We start from the raw sequence: 18,709 nt of genomic DNA, 5'->3' as shown, positions 1-18,709 counted from the left end.
ATTAGTTCTAAAACCAAGCCCATATTTCTGTTTTTGTTAGACTACAACCCACTAGGTACTAAAATCTCTATTAGTTATCTATGGCTACATTGAAGTTTACCCCAAATTTGGGGTAGGATGTAAGAAACACTGGAGACCATCTTGAAATTTGACTACCACAGTACTTGACAATGTCTAACACACTGCATATTTTATTTATTTACTTTGTTAGTTGCCATCTAGAATTAAAATGTCATGTGTCAGAGCTTTTGATGTGTTTATTCACTACTATAGCCCCAGTGCCTGGAACAGTACCTGGTATACAATAAGTGTTCAATGAATATGTTTTGAATGACTGAATTAAGATTATATTTCTTAGCCTTTCTTGTAACTAGATTTGGCCACATAAATTTTGACCAGTGAAATGTGATAAAAAGTGATGAGTGCAATCTCTAGGTTGTATAATTAAAGGCAATAAACTTGTCGTCCAATGTCCTTTTCTCCTTCCTCATTGGCTAGATTATTTATTTATTAGGTTCTGATAAGGGAAACACCCTAGAGAAGTCTGGGTAACATATAGAAGTCTGGACCTTTGACCCCACAGAGTCATTATACTAGCCATGGCCTGCATATGCCAGGACTGGTACTTAAGAGGAAATCTCTAAGCTGTTTAGGCCATAATCACTATGAGTCTCTACTATTACAGATGAACCTACAGTTTAGCTAAGATAATTTACATGAGTGAGGGAGGCTATCTAGAAGTACAATAATGGCTGAAAATAGCCTGACAACTAGTACTTAGAAAATAAGAAATACAGATTTCCTTGTATATATCAATAATATCACCTAATAGGATATACTCCAATATATGCACTTATTGTTGACAGACATATGAATAGTTTCTAGTTTTATACTCCTAAGAATTAATGCTCATATAAACATTATTGCACATGACTTGGTGGACATATTTATAGTAGACTGGCTGGATATGATAAGGTTCAGCTTTAGAAGATTATACTGAACAGTTTTCAAAAGAAAGTTGTATTATTTTACAAGCTCACTAGCAGAACACAATGATTTTTGTTGTTTCACATCCTTGTCACAGTGGGTTTTTTTTTTTCATTTTATGCATTCTGTTAAGTGTATAGATGTATCTCAGTGTAATTTTAATTTGCATTTCCCTCATGACAAATGAAGTGGGGCTCCTTTTTGTATATTTACTAGCCACTTGAATATCTTTGTGTGTATAAATTACTTGCTCAAGTATTTTGCCTAGTTCAATTTATTTTTTGATTTCAAATAATAATGATTACTATATTGATTGAGTATATCATGTTAATATATGGTACTAAGCACTTTGCACTTAATGTATACAACAATGCTATTCAGTAGATCCTGTGTATGACTCTTATTCCCATTATGTAGTTGGAGAGTGAGTCCTTGAAATGTTTAGTAAATCCCCCAAAGCTTCTCATTTGTAAGTGGTAGAGTCAAGATCTAAACATAGGTCTGCATGACAGCCTGAAGTTTGAATGGCAAGAACATAGGAATCACTCTCTTTTCTCAGACTGCATATAACTTCATTATCATAACCATTTTCAAGGATTATATCACTGGTACCTCAAGAAAAGTAGGTGTATAGTTGGTAGGTTGGTGAGGACTACTCAGAAGAGTCTTGAACTCTATCTAACTTGTGTGGTGTGTTTGGGGAATTCTAACCCTAAGCACACTCCAGGAAGCACTCAAAGGGCATGGGAATTTCTAATATGACTCCTTCCCCAAGGAAAGTCAAATAGAACCCCAGGTTTTAGCCCTAGAAATGAAACTCTTGTCAGCTTCCAGAAGATATTAGGGATGAAACAGAGTGACAAAATGTCTATGGAGTGCTGAGTGCCTTCTCAGGTACGCCAAAAGGGCTCCAGCTTCACTTGAGACTGGGCTCCTGTGCATGTATTTACACATTGGTAAGTAATACTAGATGTACTACATCTTCTTTTCTATTCTGAAAGGGATTTCAAGATAAAACACACTACGGATATAACTATAATCATATGTGTGTGTATGTGTGTGGGTGTATGTGTGTGTGTGTGTGTGTGTGTGAGAGAGAGAGAGAGAGAGAGAGAGAGAGAGAAACAGGCAAGGAGAGAGGGGGGAGAAGAGAGAGGGATGAGAAGCATCACTTCATAGTTGCATTATTTTAGTTGTTCATTGATTGCTTCTCAAACGTGCCTTGACACGTGGGCTTAAGCTGAGCCAGTGATCCCTTGCTCAAGCCATCAACCTTGGGATCATGTTGATGATCCCACACTCACAATGGCAATCTTGTGCTGAGGATGGTGGCCTCTGTTTTGAACCTGGGACCTCAGCATCCCAGGTCAATGTTCTATCCACTGAACGCTCATGGGTCAGGCCCTGTAATGTTTTAATAATTGAGAGCCAAAAGCTGGAACTGAAGTTAACTCTTGGATTATAAATTTAAGTATTCTAGAAAACACATGTAAAGCTCTTCTGTGTATATGGCATCAAGGTGAAATTTATAAACCACTTTCACATATGTTATCTCATTCAATGGTCCTCACAAATCCCTCAAGGTATATTGGACAGGTGGTGTTATAATGATTAATATTTCCATCTTACAAATGAAGCAACCAAAGCGCAGAGAGTTTTCTTTTTTCTTTTTAAAGATTTTATTTATTCATTATAGAGAGGGAAGAGAGAGAGAGAAGGGGGGAGGAACAGGAAGCATCATCTCCCATGTGTGCCTTGATCAGGCAAGCCCAGGGTTTTGAACAGGCAACCTCAGCGTTTCCAGATTGACGCTTTATCCACTGCGCCACCACAGGTCAGGAATCACGCAGAGAGTTTTAATGGTTACCTGAGGTCACAAAACCCATAAATGGATCTTCCGGGTCTCGAGGTCAGGTCTTCTACTTTTCCCTTGCACCATATAGTCTCCTACATGTCTGGTGATATTTAGAAAAGACTTGAATGCTCACAAAAGAGTTGGCTTAGAGTTAAAACATCAGGACAATTAGGAGTTCCCTAAGAGGGGCATTTTGGGAAAAGGCACAGTGGTTGGGGAAAAAATGGGCCGCATTGTGGAAAGTTTCTGTTTGATTCAATTTACACAGCTAAAGAAAACATTCAGGGGAATCTGCCAGTGTCTTCGGAAGTTTTTTCAAATTTAAGGGAAATTTCTGTCCTCCTTGCAGCAGCAGAGGTCTTGTCCTAATTGTTAGCACTCAGAGACAGAAGCAACAACCTATGCCTCAGATGTGAATTTATAAACAAAGAAATTCAGTCACCTTCCAGAGGATAGGAAATATCATTGAAAGCACATTATTACATTCTTCATGTCCCCGAGTGACAGTACACATTGTAATGAGAAACATAGGGAGAAGAAATGTACATCTTTTTTTTAAGTAGAATTTGTCATGTTACACTCTATCACTCACTATTTTAACACTTTTAAATAAATTTTAAGCCAAAGTTTGTGTGTTTGCTATTCCCGAATATTTGACAAGTCTTGTAAAGCACTGTCTTTCTATAGATCATCAGATCATGCAGTTATAGAGGTAAATGTCGGCGAGTTTGCGTTTTTATTAATGTTGATTCTGGTAAGTTTAGAAACTTTGACATACTGTTTTGGAACATAACACACAGCTGCCCATTGGGAAACATAACAAATGAAAAGCATTCCAAACCCTGAATTTTGTCAAAAAATATATTTGTCAAAATCACTTCCAAAACATGTAAAGAGTTAGACTTGGACTTGGAAAACCTAAATTCAAGTTCTGGTTCTGCCACTAATTTGTTACACAATGCTGGCAAGTGGCTTGACTTCTCTAAGTTTGTCTTTCCATGTCTAAAACGAGGTGATTACACGAACTTAAACATGGATATAGAATAACAAGGTTCTGTCTATTCTCACGTTGGCTCCAGGGTCTGAGTGAATGAGTGGTATATCCTTATCATTCACAAATACTTCTTGCATGAACATAAGGGAACTTATTGTAGCATTCCATGATTTTACAATATAAGTTTGAAGAATTTCTAAAAAATGTGAAGAATTTGGTGAAGGAAGAGAAAACCTGAGTGAAAAGGAAAGAGTTAACTCTTGGATTATAAATTTAGTTGTCAAGAACCTGTGCATGTATTAGATAGAGTTCAAGTATCTGACATTTAGATGTCAAGATATAAATATGCACATATACATACACACTAAAATGAGAGGATGCCAAGTATTAGGGGAGTTTTATATTACTCCTTTGCTAGAAAAGAAAATAAGAGCTTTAAAATGCCTGCTGTTCTTAATCTATTGGGTTAGTCCAACTTTTCATGGCAAAATCATCATTGACATGCTTTATGACAAGAAAAAGCCAAGTCTGTCTATCTCCGTCTACATATATTTATTATTACTAATGAAGGAGTGAACTAAGGCAACTAGTTTTCAACTTAGATATATATTTCCATTTATATCCTTGGAAGATAAGACACACTTGGATACATTAACCTTAGGCCAAACTGGTAAAGGCTCTTTTCTTATTTAGTTTCATTTTAGCTCACTGGTCTAGCTAAAATTGTTCCTTGTAGTCCTGAATTGCCATTTCCCATCAATGTCTCATTTTACAGCACTTTTCTTCACACATGTTTTTGAACTCCTTCCTTTTCACTCAGGTTTTCTCTTCCTTTACCAAAATGGGTTTGGCTCAGATTAAACTCCTTTAACTAAAGGAATGAATAAGTTATTATTTCCTGGAGGCAGTTATATTTTAAAAGAAAACCATTTTCTAAACAAATCTCTAATTGGCCAAATTTCAGGCAATCTAACAATTTCACTAGGTGTTCCCCATATCCCATATAACACATAGGTAACAGTCTCGTACAGTGGTTCTTCAAACTTTTAAAGCCGTGGAACTCTTGCTTCAAACAAAATCAGGCAGCAGTCTAGTATACAGAGAGGATGCAGATTAAAGTACTCTGGTAGAAGCAGGGATGGGAATCCAGAAACTTCTCCACTCACCCTGCTTCTTTCCACCAGCCATTGCTGTCTATGCATGTTCCCTAGAACAACCTGGTACAAGACCAGCCCATGTTCTCCACCAATGCCCACATCAAGTGAGAGAATGGTCTATGCATGTTCCCTAGAACAACCTGGTACAAGACCAGCCCATGTTCTCCACCAATGCCCACATCAAGTGAGAGATTGGTCTATGCATGTTCCCTAGAACAACCTGGTACAAGACCAGCCCATGTTCTCCACCAATGCCCACATCAAGTGAGAGAATGGGGACATACAGGCAGACACCTCACTCTCCAGCAGCCTATAAATGTCTGTTGCAACAATAAATCACATTTGCATATCTTAACATTTTGAGAATGAAGTGACATGAAAAGTGAACCGAAATAAGCAATTTAGATTTTTCCCATTAATCTCTATTTCTATCTCATGTCTGAAACTTTGGTGTGTTACATCGTTGTGTTGTAGAATAAATATAGTCAACTAAGTGTATTCCTGAAGTCAATAGTACTATTACTGGCTCTTTAATAGAACTGGTTTCCCCCTAATTTGGGTTTTCCCTTACTCATACTTTGAATTTGATCCAACCACCACACAACTGCTTTCTCCTCTGAAAGAAAACTTCCAGTGGTATTTTCCTAGCAGTAAAGATTCTGAAAAAGATTGCCTCCAGAAAGACCACCCAGATCTATTTTCTTACATTTCTCAGCCTGTAGGTATCTTTCACCCCACAGTTTCCAAATCACTCCTTCACCTTCCCCTGTAACCCATCCCTCCTCTTGGGTAATAGTTAATGGTTCTGCCACTTATCCATTCACAAAGGTAAAAACCTTAAAGTCACCATAGAAACAGCACCATTACATTACTGGGGCTTTAATTTGGGCATATTATATATCCATCAGAATTTTTCAACCTCAGTATTACTGATGTTTGGGGCAGGATGATTCTCCGTTGTGGGGGCTGGCCTGTGCAATGGAGAGTGTTTTGCAGCATCTCTGGCCTCTGCCTTCTAGAAGATGCCAGTGGCCTGATCCCTATCCCCTTCTAGACTTTACCAGGAAAAATGTTTCCAGGTGTTTCCAAATATCTGCTGGAGACAAAACCAACTCTATCTGAGAACCACTGACATGGATTATGTCTTTATTCATCACAGTACCTAACAAAGTAAGTATTGTAACCTCATTCCACATTGTAGAGATGTGGAAACTGGACCCCTGAGGAATTAAGAGACTTGGCCTTGGTCAGGTGTCTAGGATGTGGTAAAGCTGGGTTAAAGTACTGTACAAATGGTCTTCCTTGTTTCTGGGCCTCTGGTGCTCAGTTCTCCTTTGCATCTAGTTGTTTGTTTATTTATTTATTATCTAACTTTTTTTTACTAGGAATGTCTTGATTTTGCCCCTGCTTTTTATTTCCCTTAGCTCAGACCTGTATTTCCTACCTAGTTTATATAATAACTGGGTTCTTAATTTACCTCCCAGATTTCAGTTTTATTTTCAACCTTCCTTAGACATTGCTCGCAGACCTAGCTTTCTGAAATAAATACTATCCCATAACCGCCCTGTTGAGAAACCTTCTGTGTCTTCCACATTGCCTATAGCAGTGGTCTGAAAAGGTGGTCCTGGCATCTCTGGGAATCTTGTTAGAAATACAAATTCTTGCCTGACCAGGCAGTACTGCAGTGCATAGAGCATCGGACTGGGACACAGAGGATCCAGGTTTGAAACCCCGAGGTCACCGACTTGAGCGTGGGCTCATCTTGCTTGAGAATAGAGTCGCTGACTTGAGCAAGGGGTCACTTGCTCTGCTGTAGCCCCTCCCCCTTCAAAGTATATATGAAAAAGTGATCAATGAACAACTAAGGAGACTAAGGAGGTGCAACAAAGAATTGATGCTTCTTATCTCTCTCCCTTCCTGTCTGTCTGTCCCTATTTGTTCCTCTATCTGTCTTTGTCACACACAAAAAAAGAGATACACATCCTTGGGGCCTTATTCCAAACCTATTGAATCAAAAACTCAAGGGTTGGGGCCCAGAAGTCTGTTATGACCCACCTTCCGGGTGGTTTTGATGCTTGTTAAAGTTTAAGAACCTCTGGCCTCCCTGATAGAGCTCGAATGCCTTGGGCTGCCATGGAAACTCCGACTCCCTTTTCTCCCACGTTCCTTGCCACTCCCTTTCCCCTACCGCCCTACCCTAGGCCCTGTGCATTTGCCCTGCCTGTGCTTGAATTTCCTTCTCTCATCAGCTATCAGACATGCATCTCTGTTCTGAGCTCCCTAATAAGGACAATCCAGCCCCCGAAAGGCTCACTGGCCTGGCACTGGGGTGCTCCAGCCCCACCACCCCACTTGGAGTTGGGTGTACATCTGGCTATTTTAAGCCACAAGACTCTGTCATTGCGTCTCCTTCCTAGTGTCTTGGTGGCTCATTCTCAAATGTCCCTTTTCCCTGAATCTCTCAAAGGTCTATCCCCAGTTTCCCTGAGCAACCATTAGATTTACCAGTCATCTCGTTATTTCACTTATCCCACAGCAGCATTAGCACCTGTTTACCTGTTGCCTAGAATACGGAGTATGTGAGAGAAGTGCCTTCTCTCCTCTTTGTATAGCCACCACTGTGACCCTAGTGATCAACCCAGCACACATCAGAATCACCTGGGAGTTTTTAATACCCCTCCATTTACAGATTCAGCATCTTGCAAACACATATTTTTAAAAAATCCCCACACCATAGTTAAATCATTGTACAATATCTTGCACAGAGCAGGTATTTAATCAATATTTCTTGAATGTCTGATCAATTACTATGCCAGGCTGCCTACAATTCTGCTGGCTTCTCCGGTTTTGTGTTTTCTCTGTTTTGATTTCAGTTTCCATTTCCTTTCACTTGAAAGTACTTGCACAACAACCAAAGAGCAGTCACCGCTGATGAAGGCAAGGTTTTGATGAGATGATTTTAAGTATTGACCTTATCTCTGGCATCCGAAGGTTAATATATAGTCTCAAATACCGAGCAGTGACCTCGTGTAGGGTTACCTGTGAAACAGTTCCTGAAGCATTTCAGGATTCCAGTCACCTGTAGCTACTCACTCACAAGATGTTTGTGGCTGATCATGTTGCCTTTATTATCCTCTAAGTTTGTTTGTGAGACGTGAAAGAGCCTCACCTGTACCTGACAGTCATCTCAACTCAGCACCTGGGGCGGGGCCTGCCCGGAGCGGCGGGACATGTGGCCTGCGACCAAGTCGAGGGTGTCCGAGGGGACGGAAGGAAGTCCCCGGGCGGGCGCGATCTGCAGCCCGTAGCAAGAAATCGAAACTCAGCTGTTAAAACCCCTGCCCTGGTCTTCGGACTCGCACTCTTGAGACTCGCTAAGCGTCCCAGCCCGCATCCCTCCCGCAGCGGCGGCGGCCGGGTCCCCGCGGGCTCTGAGCCATGTACACCCGCAGCAACGTGTTGGGCCCGAGGCTCGGCTCCCTCTCCGCCCCCCACCCGGCCCGGGACCCTTCTGTGCGGCGCAGGGAGCCGCATCTGCAGCAAATCCCTAGACCGAGTTTGGAGCCGACTCCCCAGGGCCCTTCGGGGCAGAGACTGTAAGTATTTCACAGCCGGTCTTGGCGGGGGGGGGGGGGGGGGCAGGACCCTGCACCCCAGACATACTCACCGATACCTTCTTGATCATTGGAGTGTGAAGCCGCAGGGGCCCAACACCAGGGTTTTTGAGAGAATGAAGGCTCACTTGCCTGATTAAAAGCACACATAAATTGAATGTGTGGGTCTGCGGTTTTTTACATACTTACCTGAGCCCCCATTCCTTTCATGTTCGCTGGTCTCCTGATTCTGGTGATTGGCTAAGGACTGAATGAGAGGGGGTGGAGAAACTGCCTTTGCCTCTTACTAATCTCCCGGGTATCTTCAGAACTTCATACTCTTAGAGTATGGAAAGAATTTTCCTTCCTGTATTAAAAATGGGTGCCCTATATGGTATGGTCCCTCCACATCAGCAGCAAAGTAAGGGTGAAGAGGGCATGTGACCCCGGGTAGATCCAAATCCTGCCTCCCAACAGAACTCCCAGGTAAAACTAGCCCCTTGGGATCAGACAGACTGATGAGTGAAGTAGTCACTGAAGTTTCCTGTCCCTGATGTTAAGTGATCTTCATTGGAATAGACAGGTACTATTTACTTTTTTTTAAATAAAAAATAACAACTTTCTGTTTACTGATTTGAGAGGAAGGGAGAGAGAGAGAGAGAGAGATTTGTTGTTGTTCCACTTATTTATGCATTTATTAGTTGGTTCTTATATGTGCACTGACCAGGATTGAACCTGAGACTTTAGTGTATTCAGATGGCGCTCTAACCACCTTAGCAACCCAGCCAGGAGACATACTATTTACTCTTGATCTTTGGTTCAGGGACTACAGTTGGTATCTGGGAAACATTTATTATGCAAAGTGTCAGTGATTCCCTTTTTCTGCCCAATGGAATCAGCTTGTCTATATAACTCAACAGTATGGTTTGTAAAGACATTATTGCTTTTTACCTGACCAGGTGGTGGTGCAGTGGACAGAGTGTTAAACTGGGATGTTGAGGACCCAGGTTTGAAACTTTGAGGTTGTCAGCTTAAGCACAGGGTAGCTGGCTTAAGTATGGGATCATAGACATGACCCCCATGGTCGCTGGCTTGAGCAAGGGGTCATTGGCTTACTCTCCCTCCCCCAAGGCATATATGAGAAGCAATCAATAAACAACTTAAAGTGTCACAACTACAAATTGATGCTTCTCATCTCTCTCCCTTCCTGTCTGTCTATCTCTCCCTCCCTCCTTCTCTCTCTCACGCTTAAAAAAACAAAAACAAAAACCCCCAAAAGACCTTACTGCTTTTGAGGTGCTGCCCCTATGAATTGAAACGTCCAAATGGTTCCATTTTCAGTTTCCTCTTTTTATCAACTTCTAGTCACATGAAAGAAAAATGCTGGTTGCTAAGGAACAATACATAACCTTATGACCAATAAATAGATTTTTTTTCATCCCTTAACTTTAGTGAGAATTCATAAGTACCAGGCTTTGAATGTTATTCAGTTTAGGGTTAACCTTAGTTGAGGTGGATAATCTAGGTGATTTCAATGTTAGATTGCTGCATTTCTCTCCCCTTTAGAATAAGAGGTATCTTGCCACAATAGAAACTCATTAATTTCAAGTAACCTATACCTCTAAACATTGCATCATTTAATGTATCAGAGGTCATGGACATTTAGTTTCAGGTTGATGATAAACACCCTCTACATGTTTTGCTTTCTATTAAAAAGCATCTACTTAGATATCATTTGTTTGCAAAGTCATATCATTTCATAAACATTAGCAGTTGCATCTGTTTTCTTATTTCTTTTTTTTAAAATTAATTTTAATAGGGTGACATCAATAAATCAGGGTACATATGTTCAAAGAAAACATGTCCAGGTTATCTTGCCAATCAATTATGTTGCATACCCATCACCCAAAGTCAGATTGTCTTCTGTCACCTTCTATCTCGTTTTCTTTGTGCCCCTCCCCCTCCCCTTTTTCCTCTCCCTCCCCCCCCCCAACCACCACACTCTTATCAATGTCTCTTAGTCTCGTTTTTATGTCCCACCTACGTATGGAATAACGCAGTTCTTGTTTTTTTTCTGATTTGCTTATTTCACTTTGTATAATGTTATCAAGATCCCACCATTTTGTTGTAAATGATTTGATGTCATCATTTCTTATGGCTGAGTAGTATTCCATAGTGTATATGTTTCACATCCTCTTTATCCAGTCTTCTATTGAAGGGCTTTTTGGTTGTTTCCATGTCTTGGCCACTGTGAACAAATGCTGCAATGAACATGGGGCTGCATGTGTCTTTACGTATCAATCTTTCTGAGTTTTGGGGGTATATACCCAGTAGAGGGATTGCTGGGTCATAAGGTAGTTCTATTTTCAGTTTTTTGAGGAACCACCATACTTTCTTCCATAATGGTTGTACTACTTTACATTCCCACCAACAGTGAATGAGGGTTCCTTTTTCTCCACAGCCTCTCCAACATTTGCTATTACCTGTCTTGTTGATAATAGCTCATCTAACAGGTGTGAGGTGGTATCTCATTGCAGTTTTGATTTGCATTTCTCTAATAACTAATGAAGCTGAGCATCTTTTCATATATCTGTTGGCCATTTGTATTTCTTCCTGGGAGAAGTGTCTGTTCATGTCCTCTTCCCATTTTTTTTATTGGATTGTTGTTTGTTTGTTGTTGAGTTTTATGAGTTCTTTGTATATTTTGGATATTAGCCCCTTATCTGAGCTGTTGTTTGAAAATATCATTTCCCATTTAGTTGGCTGTCTGTTTATTTTGTTGTCAGTTTCTCTTGCTGAGCAGAAACTTCTTAGTCTGATGTAGTCCCATTCATTAATTTTTGCCTTCACTTCCCTTGCCTTTGGAGTCAAATTCATAAAATGCTCTTTAAAACCAAGGTCCATGAGTTTAGAACCTATGGCTTCTTCTATTACTTTATTGTTTCAGGTCTTATATTTAGGTCTTTGATCCATTGTGAATTAATTTTAGTACAAGGGGACAAACTGTAGTCGAGTTTCATTCTTTTGCATGTAGCTTTCCAGTTTTCTCAGCACCATTTGTTGAAGAGGCTTTCTTTTCTCCATTGTGTATTGTTGGCCCCTTTATCAAAAATTATTTGACCATATATATGTGGTTTTATTTCTGGACTTTCTATTCTGTTCCATTGGTCTGAATGTCTATTTTTCTGCCAATACCATGCTGTTTTGATTGTCGTGGCCTTATAATATAGTTTGAAGTCAGGTATTGTAATGCCCCCAGCTTCATTCTTTTTCTTTAGGATTGCTTTGGCTATTCGGGGTTTTTTATAGTTCCATATAAATATGATGATTTTTTGTTCCATTTCTTTAAAAAATGTCATTGGAATTTTGATGGGAATTGCATTAAATTTGTATATTGCTTTGGGTAATATGGCCATCTTTTTTTTTTTTTTTTTCACTTTTTTTTTTTTTTTTCATCTTTTCTGAAGCTGGAAACAGGGAGAGACAGTCAGACAGACTCCCGCATGCGCCCGACCGGGATCCACCCGGCACGCCCACCATGGGGCGATGCTCCGCCCACCAGGGGGCGATGCTCTGCCCATCCTAGGCGTCGCCATGTTGCGACCCTCCTGGGTGTCGCCATATTGCGACCAGAGCCACTCTAGCGCCTGGGGCAGAGGCCACAGAGCCATCCCCAGCGCCCGGGCCATCTTTTGCTCCAATGGAGCCTTGGCTGCGGGAGGGGAAGAGAGAGACAGAGAGGAAGGCGCGGCGGAGGGGTGGAGAAGCAAATGGGCGCTTCTCCTATGTGCCCTGGCCGGGAATCGAACCCGGGTCCTCCACACGCTAGGCCGACACTCTACCGCTGAGCCAACCGGCCAGGGAATGGCCATCTTGATTATATTTATTCTTCCTATCCAAGAGCAAGGAATATTCTTCTATCTCATTGTACCTTTTTCGATTTCCCTTAACAATGGTTTATAGTTTTCATTATATAAGTCCTTTACATTCTTTGTTATGTTTATTCCTAGGTATTTTATTTTCTTTGTTGCAATCGTGAAGGGGATTATTTTTTTTTAGTTCGTTCTCAAATGTTTCATTGTTGGCATATAGAAAGACTATGGACTTTTGTATGTTAATTTTGTATCCTGTGACCTTACTGTATTGGCTTATTGTTTCTAGTAGTCTTTTTGTAGATTCTTTGGGGTTTTCGATGTATAGGATCATATCATCTGCAAAAAGTGATACCTTTACTTCTTCTTTTCCAATATGGATGCCTTTTATTTCTTTGTCTTGTCTGATTGCTCTGGCTAGAACCTCTAGCACCACATTAAATAAGAGTGGAGAGAGTGGACAACCCTGTCTTGTTCCTGATTTAAGGGGGAAAGCCTTCATTTTTGTGCCATTTAATATGATGTTAGCTGATGGTTTATCATATATGGCCTTTATCATGTTGAGATATTTTCCTTCTATGCCCGTTTTGTTGAGAGTCTTAAACATAAAATTGTGTTGTATTTTATTGAATGCCTTTTCTGCATCTATTGATAAGATCATGTGGTTTTTGTTCTTTGTTTTGTTGATATAGTGTATTACGTTAACCGTTTTACGTATGTTGAACCATCCTTGAGATTCTGGGATGAATCCCACTTGATCATGATGTATTATTTTTTTAATATATTGTTGTATTCGATTTGCCAGTATTTTGTTTAGTATTTTAGCATCTGTATTCATTAGAGATATTGTAGTTTTCTTTTTTTGTGCTGTCCTTGCCCGGTTTTGGTATGAGGGTTATGTTGGCCTCATAAAATGTGTTTGGAAGTATTGCTTCTTCTTCAATTTTTTGGATGACTTTGAGTAGAATAGGAACCAAGTCTTCTTTGAATGTTTGATAGAATTCACTAGTATAATTGTCTGGGCCTGGACTTTTATTTTTGGGGAGGTTTTTAATGGTTTTTTCTATTTCTTCTCTACTAATAGGTCTGTTTAGGCTTTCTGCTTCTTCTTGACTCAGTCTAGGAAGGTTGTATTGTTCTAGGAATTTATCCATTTCTTCTAGGTTGTTGAATTTAGTGGCATATAGTTTTTCATAGTATTCTACAATAATTCTTTGTATATTCATGATATCCATGTGATTTCTCCTCTTTCATTTTGGATTTTGTTTATATGAGTCCTTTCTCTTTTTTCCTTAGTAAGTCTTGCCAAGAGTTTGTCAATTTTGTTGATATTCTCAAAGAACCAGCTCCTTGTTCTATTAATTTTTTCTATAGTTTTTCTTTTCTCTATTTCATTTATTTCTGCTCTGATTTTTATTATCTCCTTTCTTCGGCTGGTTTTGGATTGTCTTTGTTCTTCTTTTTTCAGTTCCTTAAGGTGTGAAGTTAAGTGGTTCACTTGGGCTCTCTCTTGTTTGCTCATATAGGCCTGAAGTGATATGAACTTCTCTCTTATCACTGATTTTGCTGCATCCCATAGATTCTGATATGTCGTATTGTCATTTTCATTTGTCTGTATATATTTTTTGATCTCTGCACTTATTTCTTCTTTGACCCATTCATTTTTTAAAAGTATGTTGTTTAGTTTCTACATTTTTTTGAGGGTTTTTTCCTCTTTTTTGCAGTTGATTTCTAGTTTCAAGGTTTTGTGATCAGAAAATATGCTTGGTAAAACTTTGATTTTTTGAATTTGCTGATGTTGTTTTTGTGGGCCAACATATGGTCAATTCTTGAGAATGATCCATGTACACAGGAGAAAAATGTATACTCTGTCACTTTGGGATGAAATGTCCTGTAGATGTCTATCATATCCAGGTGCTCTAGTGTTTTGTTTAAAGCCAATATATCTTTATTGATTCTCTGTTTGGATGACCGATCTAGAGCCATCAGCGGTGAATTGAGGTCTCCAAGTATGATTGTATTTTTGTCAGTTTTTGTTTTAAGGTCAATAAGTAGCTGTCATATATTTTGGTGCTCCTTGGTTTGGTGCATATATATTAAGAATTGTTATGTCTTCTTGATTCAGTGTCCCCTAATCATTATGAAATGACCATTTTTATCTTTGAGTACTTTTGCTGTCTTGTAGTCAGCATTATCACTGTTTGTTTGTTTTTTTAAATATATTCATTTTAGTGAGGAGAGGGAGAGAGAGAGAGAGAGAGAGAGAAGGGGGGAGGAGCTGGAAGCATCAAGTCCCATATGTGCCTTGACCAGGCAAGCCCAGGGTTTCGAACCGGCGACCTCAGCATTTCCAGGTCGATGCTTTATCCACTGTGCCACCACAGGTCAGGCTTAGTCAGCACTATCAGATATGAGTATTGCTACATCTGATTTTTTTTTATGTTATTTGCTTGGAGTATTGTTTTTCAGCCTTTCACTTTGAGTTTGTTTTTATCCTTGTTTCTTAGATGAGTTTCTTGTAGGCAGCATACAGTTGGGTTTTCTTTTTTTATCCATTCTGCTACTCTGTGCCTTTTCATTGGTGAGTTTAATCCATTTACATTTAGTGTAATTATTGACACTTGTGAGTTCCCTATTGCCATTTTATACATTGCTTTCTGTTAGTTTTGTGTCTTGTTTGATTCTTCTCTTTCATTTTTCTATCTTTTGTTTTTGTTTGGTTGTATTCCATATATCTTTCCTCTGTTGCTATCTTTTTTAAATCTTGTGCTTCTGTGGTGGTTTTTTCAAGGGTGGTTACCATTAAGTAGTGAAAAGGGTTCCTACCCTGTTCATTGTAGTGCACTATCTTGTGAGTACTTTTGCACTCCATCATCCTTTGCTACTGTTAATCTCCATCCTCTCCCTTTTTTTGTTGTTGTTGTCAAAGTTTAAATTCGGTTTTATTGTGTCCCTGTGAAGCTTTTACTTGTGGTTTTGTTTTGTTTTGTTCTTTTTATCTGGTTGGAAAACCCCCTTTAGTAATTCCTGGAGTGAGGGTTTTCTGATGATAAATTCTGTCATCTTTTCTGTATCTGTGAATGTTTTTATTTCTCCTTCATATTTAAAGGATAGCTTTGATGGGTATAGTATTTGTGGCTGAAAGTTTCTCTCTTTCAGGACTTTGAATATTGAGGTCCACTCTCTTATAGCTTGTAGAGTTTCTGTTGCGAAATCTGATGATAATCTAATGGACCTTCCTTTATATGTTGTATTCTTCTTTTCCCTGGCTGCCTTGAGAATTTTTTCTTTGTCATTGGTTTGTGTCAATTTCATTATGATGTGCCTTGGAGTTGGTTTGTTGGGGTTAAGAAAACTCAGAGTTCTGTTTGTTTCGTGAAGTTGAGGCTTTAGTTCTTTCCACAGGCTTGGGAAGTTCTCATCTATTATTTGTTTGAATATGTTCTCCATTCCATTTTCTCTCTCTTCTCCCTTTGATATACCTATTATTCTTATGTTATTCTTTTTGATGGAGTCAGACAATTCCTGTAGGGCTTTCTCATTTTTTAAAATTTTTGAGTCTCTTTCTTCTTCTCTCTGTTGTGCCTCAAGTTGCTTGTCTTCTATTTCACTAATCCTACCCTCTATCTGGCCTGTTCTATTAGCTAAGCTTGTTACTTCGTTTTTCGGCTCGTGAATTGAGTTTTTCATCTGTTTGATTTGTTTTTACAGTTTCATTCTCCTTGTTAATATAGTTTTTGTGTTCATTGAGTCATTTTCTGAGCTCTCTAAATTGCCTTTCTGTGTTTTCTTGTATATCTCTGAGTATTTTTAAGATTTCTATTTTAAATCCTCTGTCATTTAGCTCCAAGGTTTTCAATATATTAACTTTTTTCTCCATAGATTTTTCCTCATCTATCTGTGCTACCTCTCTGTCTTTTGTATCCATGATATTTGATTTCCTTTTTCTTAATGGCATCTGAGGGTGGTTTCGTTGATAGTATTAATGAGAATTAATAAAGAATAAAAAGGTAAAAAAATAAAAATAAATAATAAAAAAGAATAAAAAAATTATTATTCCCCCTCCCTTTTTCCCCGTCTTCTCTCCTCTCCCCTCCTTCTTGAGAAAATCTTGTGGTGAACTGTGAATTATATTGTGCTAAATAGAACAAAAACTACTTATAATGGAGGGCCTGAGTTGGGGAGAAGTGATAAAGGGGCAAAAAAGGAGGTATGGACCCACAAAATGCAAAAAAGGAAAAAATTTGGGTCAAGAATAAAATGATTCGCTTTTAGGTGATGGTTGACTAAGAGATATAATGAGAGGAATAAGAGAGAAACAGGAAAAAGGGGAAAAAATTAAAAAATTTCTATTGTATTTAGTGGAGCAAGAACTACATAAAATGGAGAGCCAGGGTTGGGAGCACTGCTAGTGAGTTAAAAAAGCAAAGTAAAAAACCCCAAAGCGCCACAAAGAAAATTTGAGTCCCAGATAAAAAAATTTATTTGTGATTGAGGATTGAATGAGAGGAGAAGTAAAGGAGAAAAGAAGAAACTAATATAGAGGGAGAGGAAAAAAAAAAAGGAAAGGAAAGCACAAAAAGAAGAAAAAAGAATAAAAAAAGGAGAGAGAGAGAAAGAGTTAAGGGTTTTGGAGTGCAACCTCTCTATGAGGGTTCTAATAGAGAGAAAGGAAGAAGAAAGAAAAGATAATGAGAGATGTAACACTTATGGTTAGTGTAGTTCAAGGAGAGGAGAGAGTAAGACCAGCAGAGAATTGAACGACCAAATTGGAAGAGGAAGAAAATAATCAAGACAAGAAAATAGGAGAAACAAATGAACAAATATAATAAAATGGGATAGGTTATAAAGTCTGTGGATTATTCTTGATTTTGAGAGGTTATCTTCTTGCTTTTTCTTTTCTCTCCCTCTTCCTGGTTGGTGACTCTGTACCCTGGGTTCTGCCCCTGTGGCATGCTTAGGTAGAGGTTTGCAGTTGATAAATCTCTATAGCGATGTCATATATTGGGCTTCAGTATCGTTGGCAGTCGAGGCTCATTAACATTTGCAGGCTCCGCAAATTAGAGAGTCCGTGTTCCTGGAGCCTCTCTCCTAGTCTTTCCTTCCTGAATTAGTAGCCTATGGATCCAGCTATGGGGTTGCTGCTGCCTCTGCCTGGAGAGTAAGAGGCTCAAAGAGCTGGCAAATCCCCACTCTATTCCCACTCAGCACAGGGCTCTGGGTAAGGCTCAATCAGTCAGAGCCCCTAGCATAATCAGGTAGGGCTTCGGCCCACACAAAGACCTCTGACTCTGCCTCTCTGTCCGGGAACACGTGCGCCCACTACCGGGGGAATCTCTTGCCCACTATCTGCGCTTGCCGACCAGGATATCTGGCCAGCTGCCTCTCACTATTCGTGCGGCGCCTTTCCCGCATGGAAAAGTTTGAGCGAAGGGAATTTCGCTCCCACTCCCTCCCCACATGCTGCTTTTTGGGACGCAGGGGTGACCCCAAGATTCCGGTTTTGGCCCATACAAAGGCCTCTGACTCTGCCCCTCTGTCCGGTAACACGGGCGCCCACTCCCGGGACTCTAGGAGGAATCTCTCACCCACTATCTGTGCCCGCCGACTAGGCAATCGGGCGGATGGCTGTCCCAAGTGCCTTTCTTTGTCTGGATTTGGCGCGAGCGTTAGCTTGTGTTGACTGGGTTGCCACAAGCACAGTTTTTTTCTTGGCTTGGATGTCCGTGCCACAGCCTGGTTCAAACATTTGTGCCGCAGCCTGGTTTTATTCACACCCTATGCCCGCCTTAGTTCCTATACTCAGTTCCCAGTGAAAGCAGCCCTTATTTAGGTTAGTGAGGAAGGCAGAGTGTTTCTTCCTCCTTATTTCCTTTGGGGTTGATTATATATTTAGTCAATTTTTCACTCAATCATACCTTTCTGTTTAGTGTGGAACTTCTGGAGGCTCCAAAGGATAGATTTTTCTGTCTCTGGTTGAAGATCTTGTTGAATTTTTGGGGAGATTTATCGGTATCGTTCCTTATGGTGCCATTTCTCTGACGTCACTCTGTTTTCTTATTTGATTGTAACTTGCCCCAGAATCTCTTTTTTAATTTTTGTTTATTTATTTATTTATTAATTTTAGAAAGGGGGGGAGAAAAGAGAGAGACAGAGAGAGAGAAGGAGAGGAGGAGCAGGAAGCATCAACTCCACATGTGCCTTGACCAGGCAAGCCCAGGGTTTCAAACCGGCAACCTCAGCATTTCCAG

At 39.8% G+C, this 18,709-nt stretch overlaps 1 protein-coding gene across 1 annotated transcript in view; it reads left to right on the top strand.

Moving 5' to 3' along the window:
- The first annotated feature begins 8,076 nt into the window (after positions 1–8,076).
- The window catches only part of EPSTI1 (epithelial stromal interaction 1), a 109,960-nt gene continuing 99,327 nt past the window's right edge, over positions 8,077–18,709 (top strand). The window contains exon 1 of the mRNA XM_066234924.1: positions 8,077–8,589. Coding sequence (XP_066091021.1) covers positions 8,432–8,589 — 158 coding nt within the window. The 5' untranslated portion in view covers positions 8,077–8,431. The remainder of the gene's footprint in view (positions 8,590–18,709) is intronic.

This window comes from Saccopteryx bilineata, chromosome 6 (genome assembly GCF_036850765.1).
Source record: "Saccopteryx bilineata isolate mSacBil1 chromosome 6, mSacBil1_pri_phased_curated, whole genome shotgun sequence".
Classification (NCBI taxonomy): domain Eukaryota; kingdom Metazoa; phylum Chordata; class Mammalia; order Chiroptera; family Emballonuridae; genus Saccopteryx; species Saccopteryx bilineata.
The sequence above is the reverse complement of the archived record's forward strand: the minus strand, read 5'-3'. Positions and strand labels throughout refer to the sequence as shown.